The sequence below is a fragment of the Notolepis coatsorum genome (assembly GCF_963971535.1).
Source record: "Notolepis coatsorum genome assembly, chromosome: 2".
Lineage (NCBI taxonomy): Eukaryota > Metazoa > Chordata > Actinopteri > Aulopiformes > Paralepididae > Notolepis > Notolepis coatsorum.
The window spans coordinates 73,920,803-73,946,829 of NC_140166.1; the positions used below are offsets into that span (position 1 = coordinate 73,920,803).

The 26,027-nt window shown below is 44.2% G+C and overlaps 1 protein-coding gene across 1 annotated transcript; it reads left to right on the forward strand.

Moving 5' to 3' along the window:
* Window positions 1–16: 16 nt before the first annotated feature.
* Window positions 17–24,997, forward strand: LOC311223219 (uncharacterized protein; the record flags this gene model as incomplete). Its single annotated transcript, XM_084307988.1, has 9 exons — window positions 17–71; window positions 638–751; window positions 965–2,641; window positions 3,318–3,417; window positions 7,004–7,152; window positions 8,638–8,750; window positions 24,312–24,401; window positions 24,559–24,681; window positions 24,804–24,997. The coding sequence occupies 9 exons, from the start codon at window positions 17–19 to the stop codon at window positions 24,924–24,926; spliced, it is 2,544 nt and encodes an 847-aa protein (XP_084164114.1). The 3' UTR covers window positions 24,927–24,997.
* Between the last annotated feature and the right edge of the window lie 1,030 nt (window positions 24,998–26,027).

Genomic DNA, 26,027 nt, shown 5'->3' on the forward strand with positions numbered 1-26,027 from the left:
ATGCGTTGCTGTGATGATGGCTGATACCGAGTCACTTCATTTCTCCGTGGGCATTCTGGGGATCTCTGCTGGTAAGCAGTTTTTTTCTTTTCACATAGCTTTACGTTTGCTACTCCCCACTCCCTCTGTAAACCGCCGAATTAATCATATGTATGTATTAGGTGGCGGGGGGGGGGGGGGGGGGGTACATCTCAGATTTTGTGGATCATTGAAATATTGCACCTTGTCAAGTCACACGTATTGATTGTCATACATATACGTGTAATAGACAGCCAATCACGTTTGAGGTTTTGTCACAAAACAAAGTTTTGAAGATGTGTGTTGTTGAGTGAAACACGAAAGCCTGTAAGTAAACGGGGGGACCCTGATGTAAACAAGACTAAAGTCTTTCTCTGGTCTGCATCCCCTTAACAATTGTGTGTATTGAGCTGTACTGTATTGTACCCATTCTGCAATCTGTTAATAAAGTTTCAAAAACTGCAGTACACCACGTTTACCATCGGAGGGGGCAAACGCACAACTGTCAAGCTTAGCACCTGAATGAATAGAACAGAGCTTCAAAAGTCAGACAGCCTGTAATAAAAGGATGTTGTTGGAGAGACAGGTCCGGATAAACAAATGTTGTTTTGAACCGCAGGTTCTCTGCTGCTTCTTGTAAACAACTATGCCAGCTCCCCCGGAGAAGACTTCATCCCCCATACTGCACTGGGGGTTCTACTTCTCATCATTGCTTCCCTCTTGGCTTATGCAGGTTTGTTTTGATTATCATGACGTACCGTAGACATGTATACACTCACAGTCTCACACCATTTATATATTATTAACAAGAAAGGTTTAACAAGCTTCCTTCCGCTCCCTCTCTCTCTCCCTCTCTCTCCCTCTCTCTCTCTCTCTCTCTCTCTCTCTCTCTCTCTCTCTCTCTCTCTCTCTCTCTCTCTCTCTCTCTCTCTCTCTCTCCTTCTAGGTGTGCGTCGTAGTCTGTCCCACACCCAGCTGTTGTCATGTCTGTGTCTGACCGTGTCTGCCCTGTGGTGTGGCTCTGGCCTGGTGTACATCCTGGCAGGACAAGGGGTGCTCCAGACCACAGAGATCAGGCCCTCCCTGGTCCCGGGCCTGGCAGCGTTCACTCTGGCCCTCCTCGTCATCGCTGCGGTAGCGGTCACAGTAAAGGAAGTCGTCCTGTTCGTCGTAGCTCTCAGCATTAGCTTAGCTTGCGCCCATCAGATAGCCGGTCTGTCGGACGCCGCTTTCGGCCAATCCGCCGCGGCCGCCAACTACCTCCTCGTGTGCCTCGTCTGTATTTACTTCGGCTTCGGACGCCTCTTGTCCTACGTCACCCGCGGTAAGGTGGAGCCCCCGGGGACCAGCCTGAAGAAGAAGGATGCGCTGAGGACGGCGCAGAGCCAGGACTGCAACGACGCAGTCTCCGTGGGCCTGGTGATGAACCTGCTCTCTGCCTGTGTGCTAGCATGTCCCCTGTTGGGCGTCGTGCCTCGGCTCTCCGTGGGTCACGTACCCTGGCTGTGGACAGCCGGGGTCTTTCAGCTCGCCGTGTGCGTCCTCTCCTACCGCGCCATGGACACACTCGCCGCCACCTTCTACGGCTTCACGGCGGTGCTGAGGTTCGCCGAGGGTTACAGCGCTCTCTTGACTTTTTACTCCGTCCAGCCCTTCTCCCCTGTTCCTTTCCCCGTCGTCCTTTCTGTCCTTTTCTTCGTCCTCGCTCTGTTTAGTTGTCAGAAGAGCCTGCTGGAGGGGGTCTACCAGCTGTTCTTTGTGGCCTACAGCATCGCCATTGCTGCCCAGCCCCGAGGCTTCCTCCAAGGAGGAACCCAGGGCGTGCAGGCGGCTATTTTCGTAGCCTCCGCCATCGTTCTTCTAGTCACCACATTCAATATGGTTTCTGCAAACAAGATCCCCGCAGGGCAGGGCTTATTCAAGGCTCTGGTGACCCGAATTAATGGTTTCACTCTCCGAGCCGCCGATGAAGACCTCCACGTGCCTTACCTGGGCCACTCCAAGTACGCAGACGCAGAGGTGTTAGGCCACGCCTGCAGCGCGCTGGCCGCCTTCGCCGTCACAGCCGCCGCGGGCGACGGAGGTCCCCTCTCGGTGCTGGTCCTGCCCTGGGCGGTGGCGGCCGGCGGGGCGCTCCAGCTGCTGTGCGGCTCCGTGGCTTTCTCCCGCGGTAAAACCCTCGAGAGCACCGCCTTCATTCTCTACGGCGTGATGTGGACCATTTGGGGTTTAACACGGTACGGGGGTCTGTACGGCGAAAGCAGAGGCTTCGGCGTGGCTGTGGGGATCATCGGCTTCATGCTGTTCAACTGTTTAGTGACAGTGGCGGCGTTGTTTTTGAACGTCGCCTGGTTCACCTATGCCCTCACCTTCCAGCTGATTCTCATCAGCTTCCTATTGGATGCAGTGGGGGCACTGCCCTATGGGTATGACATAGGGGTCAGCATCATCTTTGGCCTTGTCAGTTTCTATTGTTTCCTGGCTCACGTTTTCAACAGCACCTTCAAGGCCCCTCAGATCCCCCTGGGAGAGCCCTTAATCAAGCTGAGTGGCTCAGAGGGAGGCAGAGACAGCTGTCTGCACCTACCAGCACGCAAGGCCACTTCTGTCCAGCAAATTGCAGGTAAAATGATATATATATAACTGTTAAACAGTAATCCAGAACTATTTTATTGCACTGTAAAAATAAACTGTGATTGTATATGTCTGCACTCTATGTGCTCATTTTTAAATGTTTAAAACTGAATCAAACCATAAACAAAGTGGCCTATTGGGATGTTAGATCCTAATGTGAAAAACTGATTTTATATGTCTGCACTTTATGTGCTCAATAAAGTGCAATAAAGTCGTCTTTTTCTGTTTGAGCTGCAATCTTTGTATGAAATGTGCTATACAAATACAGTTTATTATTATTATTATTATTATTATTATTATTATTATTATTATTATTATTATTATTATTATTATTATTATTATTATTATTATTATTATTATTATTATTATTATTATTATTATTATTATTATTATTATTATTATTATTATTATTATTATTATTATTATTATTATTATTATTATTATTATACAAGACAATATTGAATCCTTGACATGAAGAACCATCTAAGTAATTTGTTTTCTTATTCTTTGGACATCCCATGTATTTGCAGTTGTAAAATCAATCCATGAATGTACACAACTTTTTGTATGTGATAAACCTCGAAGTTAACATACACTGCGTCAGGTAATGCAGTCAGAGTTTACTGCTTCAGTTCAGTAGATGACCTCGCTCACTTCATTTGCAGAAATCATGAAAAATGGCGGCATATGTGGAATGCCGACGGACACGGTGTACGTGCTGGTGGCCGCCTGCAACAGGCCAGACGCCGTCGTCAAGGCGTACAAGTGAGTCTCAGATGGGATGAGGTCAGGTGGGATGAGGTCAGGTGGGATGAGGTCAGGTGGGATGAGGTCAGGTGGGATGCGGTCAGGTGGGATGAGGTCAGGTGGGATGAGGTCAGGTGGGATGAGGTCAGGTGGGATGCGGTCAGGTGGGATGAGGTCAGGTGTGATGAGCTCAGGTGGGATGAGGTCAGGTGGGATGAGGTCAGGTGGGATGAGGTCAGGTGGGATGAGCTCAGGTGGGATGCGGTCAGGTGGGATGAGGTCAGGTGGGATGAGGTCAGGTGGGATGAGCTCAGGTGGGATGAGGTCAGGTGGGATGCGGTCAGGTGGGATGAGGTCAGGTGGGATGAGGTCAGGTGGGATGAGCTCAGGTGGGATGAGGTCAGGTGGGATGCGGTCAGGTGGGATGAGGTCAGGTGGGATGAGGTCAGATGGGATGAGGTCAGATGGGATGAGGTCAGGTGGGATGAGGTCAGATGGGATGAGGTCAGATGGGATGAGGTCAGGTGGGATGAGGTCAGATAGGATGAGGTCAGGTGGGATGAGGTGAGGTGGGATGAGGTCAGGTGTGATGAGGTCAGGTGGGATGATATCAGGTGGGATGAGGTCAGATGGGATGAGATCAGGTGGTGGATCTTTATTAATCCCTGTGGGGAAATTCTGGGGAAATATGCAGTAATGTTTCCTGTCTGTTTTATTGCCTTAATTGTTGTGTATTAAAGGGGACATGTATTGCTATTTCAAAAAAATGCATTGTTTTATATTTCTAATCAAGTACTCAAAACCATCATTTTTCAGCTACAAGATTTCAGGCTGTTATGGCCTGGCTCCGCCCATAAGCACTTTGAGTGACAGTCAATCCACACAGTCTGCGACTGGTAGACAGAGAGAGATAGAGAGAGAGAGAGAGGGAGGGGGTGGGAGAGAGAGAGAGAGAGAGAGAGAGAGAGAGAGAGAGAGAGAGAGAGAGAGAGAAAAAAGACAGGCCGTTCTTTTTTTCTCTGCCTCTCTGTGTGCTGCGCGGAAGGACCCTCCCTTCCTCCCTCTCTCTTCCTTTTTTTCTTTCTATCACTCTCCCGTTCGGAGGTGTGTGTCGCGCGGACCTCCGCGCGGCAGGCCCCCCCCCCCCCCCCCCCCCAAGTGCTCCTGAATGCTCTCTATCTCTCTCTCTCTCTCTCCCTCCAGACTAGTGCATGCAGAGTATGAGGAAGTGGTTTTCCACTCGCTGTGTACAGTCAGTCTATGTAGATTGTGGGCGGGCATTAGCTACAACCACAGAGCCAATCACATCACTGTCTGCTACCCAGAGCCTGAGTAACGTCATTCAGGCCTTCAAATCAGGATGGCCTAATTTACTGGAGAAGCAAATGATCTGAGCTGAATCAGAGCAATCCGCCAATATGGTATTTAGACACTAAAACACATTGATACTAACTCCTATTACTATAATACAATGCTAGAGACTGAAAAATGACATTTATAGTACATGTCCCCTTTAATGTATTATGTACGAAACCTATTTTTAAATATATGATTATTATTATAAAAAAAAAATGCATTATTTGATAATGATACAAAACAAAATAGTATACAAGACAAAACATATATGAATATAACGGAACAAAACAAAACAAAATATACACATATATATATATACATACACATATACATACATACCCACATACTCATCAAATACATGACATTATATACGGTACATACATTTAAATTTGTACATTTAGTCATTTGGCTTGTGCTTTTATCCAAAGCGACTTAGAAGTTTTGTACAACAAGTCGGCAAGAAGTGTACAACTCTGGCAGCTGAGTAACATTGTTCGTCAAACAGTGTTGAACTTGAGTGCTACAGTCTCGAGTGCATAGTAGTATAGACATACTAGCATAGTAGGTAGAGTAATATAGGCAAGGTAGATTCCCTAGTAGCAGAGTGCATATCATTTCAGCTATTGATTGATTGAGAACATACAAAACACAACCAATCAAACAAATAAGTAACAGAAGATCTGTCACAAATAACTACAAAACAAAAAACAACACCTATCCACCCCTAACCAACCTAATAAAACACCTATCCACCCTTAACCAACCTAATAAAACACCTATCCACCCTTAACCAACCTAATAAAACACATATCCACCCTAACCAACCTAATAAAACACCTATCCACCCTTAACCAACCTGATACAACACCTATCCACCCTTAACCAACCTAATAAAACACCTATCCACCCTTAACCAACCTGATACAACACCTGTCCACCCCTAACCAACCTTATAAAACACCTATCCACCCTTAACCAACCTAATAAAACACCTATCCACCCTTAACCAACCTGATACAACACCTATCCACCCTTAACCAACCTAATAAAACACCTATTAGGTTCGTATGATACTCTTATTTTGAAAAAAAACGTGGCAACGAGTCATATCCGCCCAGCCCTGCAGCGGGATACTATTGGCTTCTGCTCGTATCAACACAGAGGCAGTCTGCTCTAGTCTAGAGCGGACCTCCATGAGCTACCGTTACTGTTTAAACAATGACCCAGTCAACTATTCACTTTTAGTTTAATACATGACGAGGCATTGTCTAACGGTATCTAGCTGGCTAGCTACTGATAGCTGCTGATATCAACAAATGCTCCAGCAATAGTCGACTCGAGTGCATAATACCTCCGTTCCCTCGTTAGCTAGCTCACGTTAGCTAGCTCACGTTAGATCTATTATGTCCCAGTAAACTAAATTGTCTTAACGTTATCTAGCGGGCTAGCAGTAGCTACAGATAGCTCCTGATATCAATGTCTTATAACATTGATTCAATGCGTATTCTAGCTGAGGGCTTGATGAATGTGATTTGACCAAAGAACCGTAACATTATACCAATAGGGTCCAGCTGCAGCGCCGGAGAATCCTTGCATGCTGAATGTATTAGTATTAGTATAGGGTCTAGCTGCAGCGCCGGAGAATCCTTGCTGGAGCTGGAGGCTACTCAAGTATACACACAGACAGTGGAGCTGTTTGCAGATAGCGAGCATTTTGACTTATTGCGTGGTGGCGATGTCTCGCAGATAATACAACTACAAGTATGATTATATAATATATATTTTATTTAAAAAAAAAATGTTTATATAAAATATATATATATATATATATTTTTTTAATCAAAAAATATTTGGCAGGTAAGATATATGCTTGGCGGGTAGATTCTTCCCATCTACCCGCCACTGGCCGGTGAGTCAAAAAGTTAATTTCGCTCCCTGATAATCCACCCCTAACCAACCTTATACAACACCTATCCACCCCTAACCAACCTTATACACAGATGCACAGTGCAGTGGGAACGTGTCAACCTTCTCCTTAGTCTCTGTATTACGACACCTTTTAAAAAACCTTTTCAAAACAGTTACAAAAGTGCTTATTCACACACGACAAAAGAAAGCAAGTGAGAAGCAATATCATTAGTCTTCATTAAAACATTATTAACACACAACAAAAACATTTCATTGATCCGTCTATCCATTATTCCACTGGTGACTGACTGCTCTCCCACTGCTGTGCTTGTGGCTCCAGGGTGAAGCAGCAGGCCCAGGACAGACCCATGTCTCTGTGGATCTCTTCCATCAGGCAGCTGGAGCCGGTCAGACACCTGCTGAGCCCTCTGCTCCTGGACTTCATGCAGGCTGCATGGCCTTCCTCTATCAGCATGGTTATCCCCAGAGGTGTGTGTAGTGTGTGTGTGTGTGTGTGTGTGTGTGTGTGTGTGTGTGGGTGTGGGTGTGGGTGTGTGTGTTTGTCTGTGTGTGCAGTTGTGTTTGCTTGCGCGCATGTGCATTACTAAGAATGTGTATGCTTGTGTCTGTGAGTTTCTTTTTGTATATATAGTGTTCTGAAGGTCCAGATTAACACTGAAAGTCTGCGTTTATTAATTTGTATAACTTATATATTGTTTATATATATATCTTTACGTCATCTGTTTGCCTAACAGTATTCATCATTCGCTTATTGTATGTCCCATTCTTAACGCCGTAGGCGCCAGGGCGCGCGCCTCCCTAGACATGTTTTCAGAACATGTTCAGGCATGCCCGTTCAAGGGAGCGAGCGCATTGATTCTGTACAGGTGAACAGGCAGAGTCCACAGGGAACTAATATAGAGTGTGTGTGGAGAAGACGTGCAGCAGCAGCATTACAGGAAAACTAACAGAGCGAGAGAGAAGACGTCTGGTGCAGTTGTACACAGACCGAGAGCAGTGTATCGTTATAGAGAGCCACATGGCTAATTAGATACCACTATAATATTGTCGAGCCATTATTGGCACAGTATAGTGACTTGTGTAAGCGAAGTAACGTGGAGAGACTTATAGTTAAACCCAGCGACGTTTGGATATAACTACTCATTGGAGACCGCCTGCGGGTTAGCTTCACGTACAAACGGAGCTAACTAGCTACCATCTATGCCAACAGGCTTTTGGATTAATAGCTATTAACCCTGCCATCGGGCGCTAGGAATACAAGGACCGGTTCCGTACGAGACCCCTTTTCCCAGCAACGACAGGATTATCCGACCAGTCTACAGTTTCTCTGGAGCAGGAGCTCTAGAGAGAACCAACCGTCTCCAGCCACCATCTTGCTTTCCCTGTATCGCCTCGCTTCGTCTCACTCCATTCAGAGCTCCACCGGTCGAATATCCGTAGTATAGGAACTATTTGTTACCGTTGACATTCTATTATTAAAGGAGAATCGTGATATATACTATGTATGTTTACTATTAACATTAAACTGATGCTTGTTCAACTTGTATCCCTGTCCCCGCGCAGTTAATGGAGTGTCCGCCATTTTGAGTAACTGTACTGTCTGGCTAAATTAATATTCTTTAGTAGTGGTTTAATCTAACATATCTCAATACAGTCAGGGTTGTGTAGCCCCTTAGCTACATATAGTATTTAGAAATATATACAATATATAATACAAAATATTATATATTGTACAATAAAATATATACAATATATGAATACAATAAATATGATATTTATTTCTAAATACAAAAGATGTCTTCCTGTCACTCACTCATCTTGTCAGTCAGTTGCTACAGTTACTCTGCCCCTAGTGGCGGCTCACGTGTATGGTCCTTTGCTTTGTGTCCACATTATGACACTGTGTCCCTGTTTGACTTTGAGTGTTCATTTGGTTTCTCCTCTCTTACATAGGCCCATGGATGGATCCCTTTGGTTTAGGGGAGGCAGCGAAACACATTGGAACTCCACAAAGCATTGCTATCAGAAACCCAGACTGTGCGGTGGCCACACACCTCATCAACATGGTAATCTTTCACAGATGTCATCGTATCAGGAGACAAATTCTGGAGCACGCTGTCTTCAGAGTCTTCTATAAATGGTCATCAGCTAAAGAGAGGATAGTCCCATCAATCCCTCCAAATCGCTGTTCCTTATTGATGAATAGTTTTATTTTCGGTCTTTGTTTACAGATAAATCAAAAACACACATGTGTGGACTTTCAAAAGGAAAAGAAAAAAAAAGAAAAAATCACAAATGTACATATTCATATTCAAAGTAAGCTCACACACAAAATCCAAACTCACTGACCGAAAAAAGGAATAGGCTGAAGCACATGCTTAATTTTGCCTATCCTTTACAATTCTTAAAAACGAAATATACTTTAATATAAGATAATTGTTCTTTTTAAAATTTTTCTTTAAAACACATTCCCTGCCATTGGTTATATCCATCAATATAGCCAGTCTGCCACCACTGTAAGCCTATGGAGATGTTCACCTTCAACATCGATTATCTATCGTTCAGGATGTAGGAACGTTATACTTTTTCATTCATATATTCATACAAAAATACCGTCTAGAATATAAGTATGTTTTTATCGTTTTCTGCAGTACTTCCTAGAATGTGAGTTATAGGCCTAAACGCATATAGATTATCGATTGGCGTGTCTTCCCTAGACACGCTATATTAAAAAATTCAACTGTATATGATCGTATACGTTATGCGTCATCATGCGCGGATGAAAGGGGGGGGGTCGTTTATAATTCCGTGATCGTCAGTAAATGCTTTATGTAGTATGGGTGATATATTGATCAGATGGTTTGCAGTGAAATTAATAAACAATTGGGCTGAAAATAACGTTAGCGTCCTCTTACCGTGCGTCAAAGAGACTGGCGGTGAAATATCCCAAGTATAGGACATCGATCGCCTAGGTCCATTTCCGGTTTGTATGTCGCAATAAACGCCGAAATCATATAGATTATTAAGTTTATAAAGCGATCCATTATGTACATTGTGTCTGTCGGGAGTCATGCAACAATATCTTACGGCCGGATGAATTTAAGCGACGCACACCTCCCACTTCCTGTTGTTCGAGTGTAACTCGCCCGACCATCCACCAGGCGGCGGTATTGAGCCGTTGTTGTATTGAGCCGTAGGGTCCAGCTGCAGCGTCGGAGGTGTATATAGGAATTATGAATGCCATGGCGAAAAAATGAAATATTGATCTCAATATCGCTGTACAGCGTGGTTTGGCAGACAACGCATGGCGGGCAATAACGCTGTACAGCGTGGATGGCGGTGGATGTGTTAAGAGAAAAAATAAAAGAGAAAATAAATGTTTGATGTTTTACTCAAAACTGTACTCCTGAAGGGCGGTCAGGTGGCGTAACGGAGATTGCGTTCGTCACCAAGTATTAGAGGGTGGGAGAAGCTGGCGGGGTGGGTCCGGGTCGTTGTAAACAGCGACTCCTACAGTTCGGTCGGGGTGCCTGCTAAGCGCAGATAGGACCTGAGTGGGATAGTGTGATCCTTCCACACGCTACGCCCTCTCAGTGAGAATCCGCGCCGCCAGGTGAAAAGAAGCGGTTGATTGGCTGGACGTGTGTCGGAGGAAGCACGTGGTAGCCTCCACTCTCCCAGACCGACTGTGGGGGGTAAGTGCGCAGCGACCAGGAAGGGGATTGGGAATTGGCATAACGACTAACATTGGGATGGGAGAAAATCGGAGGAAAAAGGAGGGGGAAAAAGATCAATATAAAAAAGAAAGAAAAAAACTCCTGAATTATTTTATCCTTCAAGGCCTTTTTAAATCTCCCCTGAGAGGTACACAACTTCAACCCGTCACTAAGACTATTCCACAATTTAACTCCCAAAATTGAAACACATCTAGCTTTTACATTAGTTTTTACCTTTTTATATGTTCTAAGAATACACAACCCTCTTAAATTATGCTTTCCTTATCTTGGTTGAAAGAGACATTGAATACAAGCTGGTAGGTTCTTACTCTTAGCACGAAAAATGATCTCCAAGGTTTTTATGTAAACCATATCTACAAATTTTAATGTGCAGGACTTTATGAATAATGGATTTGTCGATTCAAGATAACTAGCTTTATTTATTATTCTAATAGCTCTTTTCTGTAGTTTAATAATAGGATCTATATTTGTTTTATAAACATTCCCCCAGACCTCAACCAGTGGCGGCCCGTACATTCTTCTCCATGGGGGGCGCTATACCAAACATTTTGCAAACATGTACCACGCATTGGCGAATATTTAATTAGGTACAACTATAACCATTGCCATCAATCAATATTATGATCACAGTCAGTCAAATGCAGCCAATATGCCCTACACAATCAGAGAGAGAGTGAGAGAGAGAGAGAGAGAGAGAGAGAGAGAGAGTGTGTGAGAGAGAGAGAGAGAGAGAGAGAGAGAGAGAGAGATATCGCAACTATACCTTGTTGTTAAGTTGGCAGCAGGCAGAAGGGCTTGATAAAGTATATCCACTCCACTGTGTGTGAATGAATGAATGAATGAATGAATGAAAAGTTTATTAACAGATTGCAGAATGGGTACAGTACAGTACAGCTCAATACATACAATTGTTAAGAGGATGCAGACCTGAGAAAGACTTTCGTCTTGTTTCCATCAGGGTCCCCCATTTTCAATTCATCATATGACACACATGACATACAGATAGACAGTACTGCTACATCTATACATTTATGACATACCAGATTTTCAAATACAGTACTGTTTGTGATACTAAAAAAATCCAGAAGAAGAGTGTATATACATTTGACATAGAAACTGTGCATTGGGGGAGGTTGGGTAGGTGGGGTGGGGCTGTACATTGGAGGTGGGGGGGTGTTTGCACAATAAACTGTTCCAAATCCTCTTCTTATTTAAACACGTATGATTATTCATATTTCACAGTTTTTGTTCTTCATGTTTCATTGACGACCAGGAGGCAGAAATGCAGTTCTCAATTCCATTCCATTTAATTCGTTTCTCCCTTTACAGGTTTTTCTAGAGCAGAGCAGCAGCGAGGCATAGCTTATTCTAACAAACATTCTGTCAACTAACTTCTCCCGAAGGATCAAACACACCCTTTTACAGGTGGCACGCGTTGCTAATTAGCGTTGAAGCGTGTGGCTATAGGCCTGCGCGCAGCTGACTTCCCACTGGGGGCAAAGATGGTGCGCCACAGAATACAGTCCTATAATGCAATCTAATTCTAAACAATATGATAAACAATTTAACGTGAATCTCCATTTAGGCTATTATAAAACATATTTATGCCAATTCGATTACACCTTTTGCTACAATAATAAATGATATATTTCAAGCTGTTCAAATTATATATTACTATCAAAAAGTCACAACAGGGGGGGGGGGGGGGGGGTTGGGTAGGGGGGGGACACTGTACATTGGAATACTGACATACATTTGACATAGAAACTGTACATTGGAGGAGGTTGGGTAGGTGGGGTGGGGTTGGGTGGGGCTGTACATTGGAATACTGACAAAGCCATGCTTGGTCTTTATTGTACAACTGGGTTAGGACATTTGTAGGGGCCAGTTTTGAATTGCAGTCTCCCGTAGGTGTTCTTTGAGAGTGTTTTTGAAGGTGGGTAGTGATTCACATTCCTTTACAGCTTTGGGTAGGGCGTTCCACATTGTTGTGGCATAATTGCGAAACGTGTTTAGTCCCTTGTTTGAGCCGAATCTGGGTTTTACATGATTTGTGGAGCTCCCTCTGGTGTTGTGATCGTGGTATTCACTGACCTTTGGGAAGTATTTTGACATGTACATGGGTACCTTGGTCGTGTAGTGTATCTTGTAGACCAGGCCCATTGCAAGTTGCTGTACTCTGTCGTCTACTCTAAGCCATCCTAGGTTGGCAAAGTGTGCAGGGGTGAGGTGGGTTCTAGGAGTCAGGTCAAGCAGTAGTCTGACTAGTTTGTTTTGAGATGTTTGTAATTTGGTTTTTAGTGCCTTTGAGGTGCTTTGGTACCATGAGGTGCAAGCATAGTCGTAGTACCCTTGAATGAGTGCTCCTGCCAGAGTCTTCAGGGTATTCTTGTTTACCAGGGAGGAGATCCGGTACAAGAATCGAGTTCGTTGATTGACTTTTTTTATTACATTGGATGCCATTTTGTCACAGGAAAGATTAGCCTCTAGGATGGAACCCAGGTAGGTAATTTCATCTTTCCTTGTGACAATATTGTCACCCACTGTAACTGAGAAGCCGTCTGTTTTGCTGAGTTTGTTATTTGAACCGAAGAGAATGGACTCTGTTTTGCCCATGTGTAATGATAGTTTGTTGTCGGCGAGCCATATGCAGATTTTGCCTAGTTCCGAGCTGAGGGTTTTTTCAACCTGTAACTTGTTCTTGTCAGAGACCAGCAGGGCTGAGTCGTCCGCAAACAGGAACAAGTTGCAGACTGTCCAGACTGTGTTGATGTCCATTGTCCATGCATGTCCACACTGCATCCATATATTGCTTGTTGTTAGCCAACAAGTACTGTGTGAGTGAAGAGCTGGGTCTTTGTCCATTTCCGCGTCGAACAGCCTGCAAACTACCTGGCGTTCCTATCGCCATGCTCTAAGACAAACTCTAACCTTAACCAACTTTGAAAGAGTGCCTAAGCTTAACCGTCGAAAGAACTTGCCGTCACGCTCTAAGACAAATAGCTGCATCACAACAACACAACAGCATAGAGAGACTATCTACTGTAACTAACCAGACTCTGGCGTTGGCCAATCAGAGAGAGCGTCTCCGCGAAATGCGGCTACGGAAAAAACTGTCGTCGGCCAATCAGAGAGCGTCTCCGAGAAATGCGGCTACGGAAATTATAGACGCTGCTGCTTAGACCGCTTCAAAACGCGCCTGTGTTCCATCATAATACATCATATTTCAACGCACAGCGCGTTACGCACTGATTGGCTGCGATGAAACAGTGCACGGCGTGCACGCGCACTCAAAGCGCTATTGCGTCTAGCCCGAGAGAAATACGGCTAGGAGAAATGCGGCTACGGTAACGGAATGTATTCTCTATCAGACAGTGAGTCACTTCCTGTTCAGGAAAACGATTATTTATATTTGATATATTAATGTTATATTGTGCATTGGAAACACAAACATACTTAAAATGAGTAAATATTATTCATTTTAAACATGTTTATATTATTTATAGGGCTATAAAACAAAAAACAAAAACAAAAATATTTCTTATTCTTCTCTCTTTTAACCAGGGTTAACCAGGGGGGGGCGGCGCCCGAGCGCCCCTAGTGGCCAGCCGCCACTGACCTCAACACAATATGACATGTATGGCACCACAAGTGAAAAATACAATATATGCAAACATTTCTGGTTTAACAGCTCCCTTGTTTTGTACAGAATGCCAACAGATTTGGCTAATTAATTTACCTTTGACATATTGTATATGTGGCTTCCAACAGAGTTTGTGATCTATAATCACACCTAATAATTTTGTTTCATATACTCTTTCAATTTCGGTTCCATTTAAATTCAGTTTAATTTCACAGTCGGTAGGAACACCACCAAATACCATACATTTTGTTTTGTTTTCATTAAGAGACAACTTATTCCTATCAAACCATTTCTTTAATTTGATCAATTCCCTTTCTACTGTTTTCAATAATTCTTTTATGTCCTCCCCTGAACAAAGTAAATTAGTATCATCAGCAAACGTAACAATTTTCAAAATATTCGATACTGTAAAAATATCATTTAAATAAAGTATAAATAACTTGGGTCCCAATACGGAACCCTGTGGAACACCACAAGTTACTCTTCTAAGATGTGATTCTGTATTATAAATATTTACATATTGAAACCTATTATCTAGATAACTTCTTAACCAATGATGAGTCACACCTCTTATTCCATACCGTTCCATTTTTTGTAAAAGCAGGGAATGATCAATTGTGTCAAATGCTTTACGTAAGTCAATAAATACACCTATTGAGGGTTGTTTTTCATTAATTGCTGTTGATATATTTTCCACAAAATCTATTACTGCTAAGGATGTTGATATATTGCTCCTAAAACCATATTGATGGTCACTCAATAATCCATATTTTTCAATAAAGCCATCAAGTCTATTTACAATTTTTTTTTAGTATCTTTGAAAATTGAGGTAGCATTCATTTTCATTCACATCTGTCTGTACATACCTGCATATAATCCTTTTTACCTTATCTGTAGATACTACATATACAGTATATCTGTACACATCCCTTACCTACCTTTACTAGTTATTGTATATTACTATAGCACTTTACTGTTATATATCAACTGGCTATCGCGTCTCGCTCTGCCTACTGAGATATAACCCATCATCTCTAGCACCTAGTGTGCTCCAGGAAACAAAACAAATGCACCCACTTGCACGTGACCACGCCACTCCCATGCATCCTTTATTATGCCGGAAGTGGTCACGCCTCACCCTTCCTCATTCGTTTCCAACGCGGAAGCAGCTAGATGCACTTCGGAACTGGAGATTGTTATGAAGCAGAAGGAGACATTACACAATGTTGGGAATTCGCCAGAAGTTCGCCAGCCCCCGGAACCTTCTCGGCACGTCCTGACAGCACGACGGCCCTATCCTGTTTGTTCCTCGCCGCATGACAGCAGACCGAGGGACTTTGCGTGACGGTTAGCAGTCAAGCTATGTCGCGCCCAGGTAGGGCCTGCGGGGGGCGGGATATTTGGATAAACTTAGTCATCATGACTCACTTTTGGATGTTTTTCCAAGTATCCTAGCGTGCGCAGCTAATGCTAATGCTACAGTGTTGGGGCGCCGTTCCCATGTACCCCGCCGAGGGCTGTCTTTACTGTCTTCCCTCCTCTTAACCATTCATGCTGACGGTCAATCGGTGTCTAATGTTGGGGGTTTAGCGGAGGCTTATTTACCCTTTACATGGGTGGATGGGCTGACGACAGGGCTCAGGGCAGGTGTGCTTTTTGTGAATCTATGGATTGAAAATGGGGGTCCCTGATGTGGACAGGACTGGCGTTTTTTCTCTGGTCTGCATCCCCTTGGCAATTGTGTGTATTGGGCTAGCCCATTCTGCAATGTGTTAATGGAGTTTTCGTTCATTCATTCATTTATCCCTTCACGGGTGCACACCGCAGTGGAGGTTGTTACATGACTACTAGTGGAGCAGTGCTTCACTAGTAGTAGACTTTGGTCAGCAGCCACCACTGGTGTTCCGTGCTTAGTGAAGCAGGTGGCATCAGTCCTTTGCCCTGACATGGTGGAACGGTGTCCCGTCTGGCCGACGCCATGAGGCGAGTCGGCCCGGCAGGTGGCTGGTGGGCTGATGAAGCTTATACCGCCGCGGTACAGAAATTTAGCAGCAACTGACAAAATTGCTCTATTGGCTGCTTTTCTGTAAAAAATGGTGTCGGGACTTCCGGTATGAGAGCAGACGGGTAACACACGTGCGATAGAGCTCCTGGTCAAATGAGTGAAAAAACGGATAAAAAAAGACCCGAAAAGTAATTAAAAAGGAAAATGCTCACGAGAAGTAAGGAAGAGACAACGATTGTGAAGGAAATAGAAATGGAGAACATACGAGAAGGAGAGAATTTGAAGAAACAGAATCCCCGAAGCGAAGCCGAGAAAAGCCAGGCGAAAGAAGGGGGAGGTACCGCTGAGGCAGACACGGGAATGCCAGGATGGGCCGTGATCATGCAGGCCGGGATACTGGAGAACATAACAGCGGCGATAAAACTGAACACGGACACGATAAGGAATGATATTGGGAAGCTACGGGAGGAATTGAAGAAGGAACAGGAGGACTTCAGAGGTGAAATGAATACAGAAATCAAAAGGGTGGAGGAGAAGATGACGGAACAGGACAGAAACGTGACCGAGTTACAGACTAGGACGTCACACGCGGAGGAATGGAACACGGAGATACACGAGGTATTAACATGTGTGATTCAGAAACAAGAACAGATGGAGACAACGATGTCGGACATGGAGGGGAGGTCACGGAGAAATAACATCAGAATATGGGGACTGAAAGAAGGAGTCGAAGGGGAATCGGTGACCCTATATGTGGAAAAGCTTATCAAAGAACAAATGAAGGAAACGGGACTGGAAAAAATGGAAATACAGAGGGCCCACAGGGCGTTGGCTCCGAGACCACAACCGGACAGACCTCCGAGGGCGGTGATTATTAACTTTCTGAGATTCGAGGTTAAGGAATTGGTACTCAGAACCGCGTGGACCAAGAAGATTGAAATCGAAGGGAAAAGACTATCATTTGATCACGACTACTCGACAGCGGTAGCGATAACACGCAGGTCCTACGCGGGACTGAAGAAAACCCTGAAAGAAAACAGAATGAGATTCCAGTCACCCATGACCTCGCTAAGGATTCACTGGGAGGAAGGGGCGGCGATGTACGCGACGGCACGAGAAGCGGAGCGAGAGATGAGACGGCGAGGGATGAGGATGTCGGAGGACGGAGAAGGAAGGAGGCGGGAGGAACAGACGCGGAGCCTGCAGCAGAGACTGGAGGGAGCCCGCAGGTGGATCAGAGTGGGAGACCGAAACAGGAGGGAGGAGAGAGGAGGAGGCGGAGGTGAAACGTGACGGAGCGAGGACGGAGACGGATGAGGAGGCCAGATGGAGAGGAGGCGGGAGGAGGCGAACGGATGAGTACACACACAAGAGATTGAAAAAACTATTCAAATAAAGACAAAGTATAGAAACTGAAATAACATATGCATAAGCACACATTCCCAGGTAGAGGCAGGATATAGAAATGAACGTAACGTATACATGGACACATAATACACAAGCTGATGGAGGAAATAAATGGAAATATAACTAGGTTTGATAGGCGAGACACAGAACATACTGAAACAGATATATAGACACATGCTGTGAGTAACACAGTTGGGAGGGATTAAGGGGATAAATGGGCATCACATAGAAAATAGAGGAGAGGAAAAGAAAATAATAAGGGGTACACGGGAGACACCGCACACGGATATGGGAGGAAGGAGGGACAATGAAACATATGAGTCACATTGAGAGGGACCAAGAAAAGAGGGTCTTTGATCAAAAGGAAGGACAGAGCGCTTTTGACCAGGAGCTCGAAAGCAAAAAAAAAAACAGTAAGAAAGCTGGACAAATATGACGAGCGATTGGGGGCAAGGGTTTCAAACCCCCAAGCCGTCAGGAGGGGGCCCCTCGTTAGGAGGGCAATTACCCCTCACCCACCAGCAGGGGACAGGGGGGGACACAGGGACCCCCCGAACGCCTTGGGAGCACTTTATGTAAAGTTTATGTTTTTTATTTATGTTAATCACTATATGTATTCGGTGAAGAGAGCGGAGGCTTCAACCGGAGGGGGGAATGAGTGTGACATGGGGGGGACTGACAGACGAAAGAAGAAGAAAGATGACAAGGGTTAAAGGTATAAAAATGATGTCGTTAAACGTTAATGGAATGAATAATGCGATAAAAAGGGGCAAAGTGATGTTGAAATGTAAAAAAAGTGAGATGGAAGTGATTTTTCTGCAGGAGACACATTTGGTAGCACAGGGTCATGAGAAACTGAAGAGATTTGGATATGAAAATGCATACTATAGTTCCTTTGAACAAAACCCGAGGAGAGGAGTAATCACGTTAATCAAAAACACAGTCAAATTTGAATTGATCAAGGAAGTAAGAGACAAGGAGGGAAGGTTTGTTCTGGTGAAGGGGAAAATGGAGGGCACCCCCAGAGAGTGAGAGGGATTTATATGAGACCATTTTTGACATGATAGTGTTGGAACTAGAAGGGATATTGATATGTACGAGGGATTTTAACGTAGTACTGAATCACGACCTAGACACCACGAGTACTAGAAAAGGACGGGCGCCCATCAGTAGATATATGAATATTCAGATGACGGAAATGGGAATTACAGACGTTTGGAGGGAGATGCACGCCATGGACAGGGAATCCACACATTACTCACACCCACACGTGACATATGCGAGAATAGACTACTTTTTGATGACGACGGGGGACAGTTACAGGGCACGGGAGAGCAGTATAGGAGTAGCGGACATATCGGATCACAGTGCCATATATCTGACAGTAGATCTAGAAGGGAGACGGAGGAACACGATTTGGAGACTAAATGTAGGAATATTAAATAACAAAGGGGTGGTGAGTCAGATCAAGGAGGAGATAGCCAGATATAAGGAAGAAAATGACAACGGGGCGGTAGACCCGAACATTCTATGGGACACACTGAAGGTAGTGATAAGGGGGAAATTGATGGAAAAAACAGCAATGCTGAAGAAGGCCAGAACGGAGACATATCACAATCTGATAGGGAAGCTGAAGAAGCTAGAGGGGAGACACCAGATATCAAAAGAACAGGAAACGCTCGGAGAAATCAAAGAAGTAAAGGCCAGGATAAATAGGGAATTATTGACGGAAATAGAAAAGAAAGCGAGGTTCATGAAACAAACGTACTATGAAGGGGGACCAAAAGCGACCAGACTGTTGGCTAGGAGAATTAGAACGCAACAGAAGTTGAACACGATACACACAATAAGGGATACAAAGACTAATGAAATATTGAGGGACCCAGCTGAAATAGAGAGGACATTTAGAGAATACTATGAGAAATTATACACACAGCCAAAAGCAGCGGGAGAAGAGGAAATAGAAACATATCTGGAGAAGCTAGAGTTACCATCGATAGGGAAAGAACAGAATGAAGAATTAAATAAAATAATTACGGAACAAGAACTGGAAGATGCAATTAGTAGAGCTAAAAACAACAAGTCTCCGGGGAGCGACGGATTCCCATCGGAATTCTACAAGACATTTAGAACTGAATTAGCACCCATGTTAGGGGCGGCGTTCAGACACACGATGGAAGAGGGGAAAATGCCCCCCTCGTGGAAGGAAGCCATAATCACCACGATACCGAAGGAAGGGAAGGATAGGGAATTATGTAGTAGTTTCAGACCTGTGTCCATACTCAACGTAGATTACAAGATGTATACATCGATAATATCAAAAAGATTTGAGACGTTTATGCCAGACATTATAGATGAAGATCAAACTGGATTTATTAAAGGGAGACAGACACAGGACAACGTGAGAAAGACATTACACATAGTAGAGGAGATACAAAAACAAGGGGGTAGCGCGGTACTGATTAGCCTAGATGCAGAAAAAGCGTTTGACAGTGTGAGCTGGACATTTTTATATAAAACATTGATGAGGTTCGGACTGAACGAGAGGGCGATGAAGATGATCAAGGCACTATATCAAGAACCGACAGCGAGGGTTAAAGTGAATGGCAGCTTGACGGATAGAATCAGATTAGAGAGGGCTACCAGACAGGGATGTTGTCTCTCACCGACGCTCTTCGCCGTTTTCATAGAACCACTGGCACAACTGATCAGACAGACCGAGGACATCAAGGGAGTAAGGATAAAGGGAACGGAATATAAACTAGGCCTATTTGCAGACGACGTGATAGTATACATGAGGCAACCAGAAAAGAGCTTCCCGGCACTGATGGATCTACTGAAGGAATATGGCCACTACTCAGGATACAAACTAAACGTGACAAAGACACAGACCTTAGCATGGAACTATTCTCCAACGACGGAAATTAGAGAACAGTACGGGATAAGATGGGACATGGACAAGATTAAATACTTAGGGGTGAACATCACGAGAGGGGTGGAGAAACTGTTTGAGGCGAATTATACACAGATAAATCAGAACATAAAGAGAGACCTAGAGAGATGGACAGTAATGCCCTTGGACTTCAATTCAAGAATAGAGGTCATTAAAATGAACATACTATCAAGGTTACTGTACCTATTCCAGTCACTACCCATACAAATACCACAGAATCAATTCAGGGAGTGGGACAGACTGATATCGAGGTTCATATGGGCGGGGAGAAGACCACGGGTCAGATATAAAACACTACAACTACCAAAGGAAGAGGGAGGGATGGCAGTACCCAGCCTACAAGATTATTACTATGCAGCACAACTGAGAGCAGTGACGTGCTGGTGTAACGACAGATATGAGGCAAGATGGAAAGACATTGAAAAAGAAGGGGAGGGATACAAGGTACAAGCTCTGGTGGGGGATAGGGAACTATTTAAGAAAAAGAGGGACTATTAGATCCAATCACCAAATGCACCTTGACCATATGGAACAGAGTAGTAAAAACACACAAATTGGAGAAGCAGTCAGGGGTCCTGAGATGGGTAGCACATGACAAGAGATTCAAACCAGGGAGGTTAGACCATGGATTCAGAAGGTGGGAGAGGGGGGGGGGCAACAGCAATATGCAAAATGATAGAGAAGGGAGAAATGCAGACACTACAAAAATTAAAGGAGAAATTTGGACTAGAAAACAGGGACCACTTCAGATATCTACAGGTTAGAGACTACTACAACAAAGAAATAAGGGGGGCTAAAGACGAGGAACAGAATGGAATAATAAAGATGATAGTATGGGCATACGAAGGGGGGCAAGGAAGAGTAATATCAGCAATATACCGGGCTATAATGACCAGCAAGGGACACACGACCGATTATATAAGGGAGAAATGGGAGAGAGAACTAGAGATAGGAATAACAGGGAAGGAATGGGGGAACATATGTGAGGTACAACATTCAACAACATGTTCGAGAATATGGAAAGAATTTGGATGGAAAAACATAATCAGATTCTTTATAACCCCAGAGCTGAAGGGAAAATATGCACCAACACAAAAAGCATGCTGGAGGATGTGTGGGAAGGAGGGGGCAAATCACACGCACATATTCTGGGGATGTCAGAAGCTGAAGGGGTATTGGGAGGAGATAGGGGAAGCAATGATCAGAATATTAGGATACGGGCTACCACAAACAGGACTGGTGCTTTACTTAGGAGACCTGACACACGAGGGAATACAAGGGGGGGACAAATATTTAATAAAGATAATGTTGATAGCGGCCAGAAAAGCAATAACGAGACTGTGGTACAAGGAAGACCCACCGACAATAGCAAAATGGGTAGGAATAGTGGAAGAAATACAGGATATGGAAAGGATAACACACATGCTGAGGTTACAGGAAGAGAAATTTGGGGAAAGATGGGGAAAGTGGGAGGATTATAAAAGGAACGAGAACGACATCACAGAGGAAGAACCAAATGCAACACAAGAGAGCGAAGGGTAAAGGAGGAAAGATGTTCAAGCAGGGTCTATGAACCTATGTCACACACCTGTACTTTAGTTAATATTTTCTATTTTGTTTTTGGGATATTACAAGTGCTGAATGCTTTTATACCTTATTATTTATGTCTGTTTAACGGTGTGATATTAAATATTCAGGGATGAGGTGGTTTGTGTATGGGTGAACCAAAAGGCAAAGTGAAAGTTAATAAACAAGAGAAAAAAAAAAGAAAGGACGAAGGAGAAGGGAAGAAAGAAGCTCAAGGAGGGTCTCTGGACCCAGATCACACATACAAACCTTAGTCAGCATTTATCGTCTTTGAGTAGGAATTACCTGTTTATGCCTGTTTAAGGGAGATACACAATCAACCTTTATATCAAATACCTAGAAAACAACAGTAGGGGAACCAGACAACTAACCATGTGATACCCATGTAAATATTTATGTGCACTGTTTTTTCTTTTTGTTTTTATTGTGATGCTAGTTTCTTCATTTTTTATTATTTATTTTTTGTAAGTGCTGTCTGTCTAAATAACTGTTAATAAAAAATTTAAGTTTAAAAAAAAAAAAAAAAAAATTGTGTCGGGTGGTGGGGCCTTAGGGCCAGCCGACGTCAAAACCATCACGTGAGGTTTTGAGGTTATTCAGCTTTTGACCTAGCCGCAAGCTATAACCGCAGGGAGGGCTAGGATGCTGTCAACGGTTGTTCACAGGCATCTTTGGTTGGAGCAATCTCCCCTTGAGGAGGGGAGGGGTCTCCTCCTCAGGGCTCCCCTCTCCGCGGGTGGACCTTGGTCTGTCCACGGAGGCGCGGGCGGTATTTGACCTGGGCTCCACGCCGCCCCACACCGCGCAGCCAAAGGTGAGAGCATGGCCTCGCCAGTGGCTGCGGCGAGGCCCCCGGCCAGCGGCCATGTTTCCCCTGCCTGAGATATCCTGGGCACAAGGAAAACGGATCGGCTATATTAGATGGGCACGCCCTAAAAAAACGTTGCCATCTAGCTGTGTCTAGCACGCTCTCCGGTTACTCCCCCCCGCTACCCTACGGGACACAGGGCTCTGATTTGTCCCCTTTGGCTGTGGGCCGCGTTCTTCCAGTGAAGCGCAAGCGGCCCCACATTTAGCTTCTCATGGAGACAGGGGCTGACACCCAGTTGCTAGCTAGGCCTGGGTCTGTCTATGAGAATGCTGTGCTGTCAAGCGGCTCCCACACCACACGTCCTGCGTCTGTGTTTGGTGAGCCTGGTGTTGTATCTGTCGACGGAGCAGGGTTCCCTGTATCTAAACATTTTTGTCAGAGGGGGAACTCTAGGCCCAGTAGGTCGCAGCGTGGGTTCCCCCCAACCCCGTCCTCGCCAGGCCGGGTATTACGTTAGTGCCTCCCCCATCTGGACTTCCGATCCCGCGGTGGTCAGCAGGCACGCGTAATTTGGGTGGTAGTAATTAGGGATGTCCCGATCACGTTTTTTTGCTCCCGATCCGATCCCGATCATGTGATTTTGAGTATCTACCGATACCGATATTTCCCGATCCGATAAAAAATTATTATTTTATTTATTTATTTATTTTTTAACTTTTTTATTTTTATTCAACAAACATGACCATGTTCACGTCTTAAACTCATACTGAGGCCTTAGTTTTGGTTTTAAATTGCATATCATCATTTATTTATTTATTGTCACACAGAGCAGAAGAATTTTGCCAAAACAAACCAATAGTATCCAGCTGCAGAACGGCAGACCAGCCACACTCTCAGACCCAAACGCATTTCCTTTGATTTAATTATACATCAAATGATTTATGTCAAGGATTGCAATGCCTCGCTTGAATGAAGTTAACTTTTCACCTGGATAACGTCAACATTCAGGGTGAATGTAATGTGAGAAATTGGGATTAAAAAAAAAATAAAATAAAAAATTTGGATCTGAAGGTGTGGCTGGTCTGCCGTTCTGCAGCTGGATACTATTGGTTTGTTTTGGCAAAATTCTTCTGCTCTGCGTTCAGGGGTGCCTGGTTCCCCCCCTTTTTTCGCACTTTGGTGAAGTTGACTGCCCCCCCCCCCCCCCCCCCCCCTTCGTTAGGATGGGCGGGTGGACGGGACTCCCCTCCTCCCTGGCTGGGGCTTACGGGCCCTCAGGGGGTGCATTTGTCGGAGCCACACGTCTGCTCTGCCCTTATCTCAGTAGGCAGAGCGAGACGCTCAGCCAGTATCATATAACTAGGGTTATAGGATAACCTTACGTTACATTTGCACTGTGGTTGGATGCCAAACTTATTTTTGTTGTACTGTACTTGTGTTGTATAATGACAATACATTTTAATCTAATCTAATCTAATCTATAGGTTGGGCCCATTGCTGTCACATCAGCCAACCCTACAGGCGAGGCAGACACAACTCACCACAACCAAGTTTATGCCAAACTGGGTGACAAGGTGATGACACCAATATTGTAGCCCTATGATACATGAGGTAATACATACATTTGTTTTTATATATATATATATATATATATATATATATATATATATATATATATATATATATATATATATATATATACAGTGCTTTTATCCTTTTCATGTACTATAGGTGGATGGGGTTCTATGTAATGGCCCCTCCCCGGAGAACATTGCTTCGACTGTGGTCGACTGCACCAAAATTGAAAGGGGCCATATCGGGTTCTTCAGAGTGGGACTCATTCCTAAATCTAAGGTATTAGAAATATATAAATATTATAAATAGCCCGTCAATCTTCTTTACAAGTAAATATTTTATATATTCAGTGTATCTCTACTGTGCATAATATCTATTGCTTTTCTTTCTCTCATTGCTAGGTTCTCCAGATCTTCGAGGAGGTCCAGGGCAGACACAATCGAGGGCAGATGAATCTTGGCTTCGAAGCAGATCTTTCAGACACTCAAAGGGACATCGTTTCAGGAGACGAGGCAGCAGAGTAGGGGGGAGAAACATCATCACAGAAGTCCAATCATCACAAACCGGCCGTGATGGCAATGTAACACCCATATTGTTGGCAATAACCCTGCATTCTGGTTTATTTGACCAATATCAAATCAAATAATCCAATATGCTTACAGTGTTGGAGACTCCGTCATGGTACTTTATGACAGTCTATTCTTAATACTTAACACTATAATCAAGAATCCTATAGAAGTCAATGTTACCTTGATGCTTTTATCTTTTGAGCCAATCTTGTATATAAATGAATAAAATCAGGTCCATGCTTTATCATTGCGTTTATGATAATGTGTTTGTGTATATAAGGAATGTATATAATGTATAGTGTACACAACAATGTTGTGTACATCTGGAATGGACATATTTGCGACTTACTTGCTGTAAATATCGGGCTGCTTAGCTACGGCAGCGTCAGTCATTGTGTGTGTGTTGGTGTCTGTACTGATTATGATTGAAACAGAAATACTGTGTGTTGGTGTCTGTACTGATTATGAAACAGAAATACTGTGTGTTGGTGTCTGTACTGATTATGATTTAAACAGAAATACTGTGTGTTGGTGTCTGTACTGATTATGATTGAAACCGAAATACTGTGTGTTGGTGTCTGTACTGATTAGGATTGAAACAGAAATACTGTGTGTTGGTGTCTGTACTGATTATGATTGAAACAGAAATACTGTGCGTGTTGGTGTCTGTACTGATTATGATTTAAACAGAAATACTAGGGCGGCTGGGTGGCACAGTGGGCAAGGCGCTCGCCACCAACGCAGGATATATTGGTATCGAGCCCAGCTCTCGTCGTTGCTTCCGGCTTGGCCGGCCGTTGTACTAACACAATTGGCAGTGTTAGAGGGTGGGAAAGCCGGTGGGTGGGTCCTGGTCGTTGTAAACAGCGACTCCTACAGTTCATTCGGGGCGCCTGCTCAGCGAGGAAAGGGTCTAAGGGGGGTAGTGTGATCCTTCCACATGTTACACCCTCTCAGTGAGAGTCCGTGCTGCCAGGTGAAAAGAAGCGGTTGATTGGCGAAGCATGTGATAGCCTCCACTCTCCCAGACCGACTGTAGGGGGTAGGTGTGCAGCG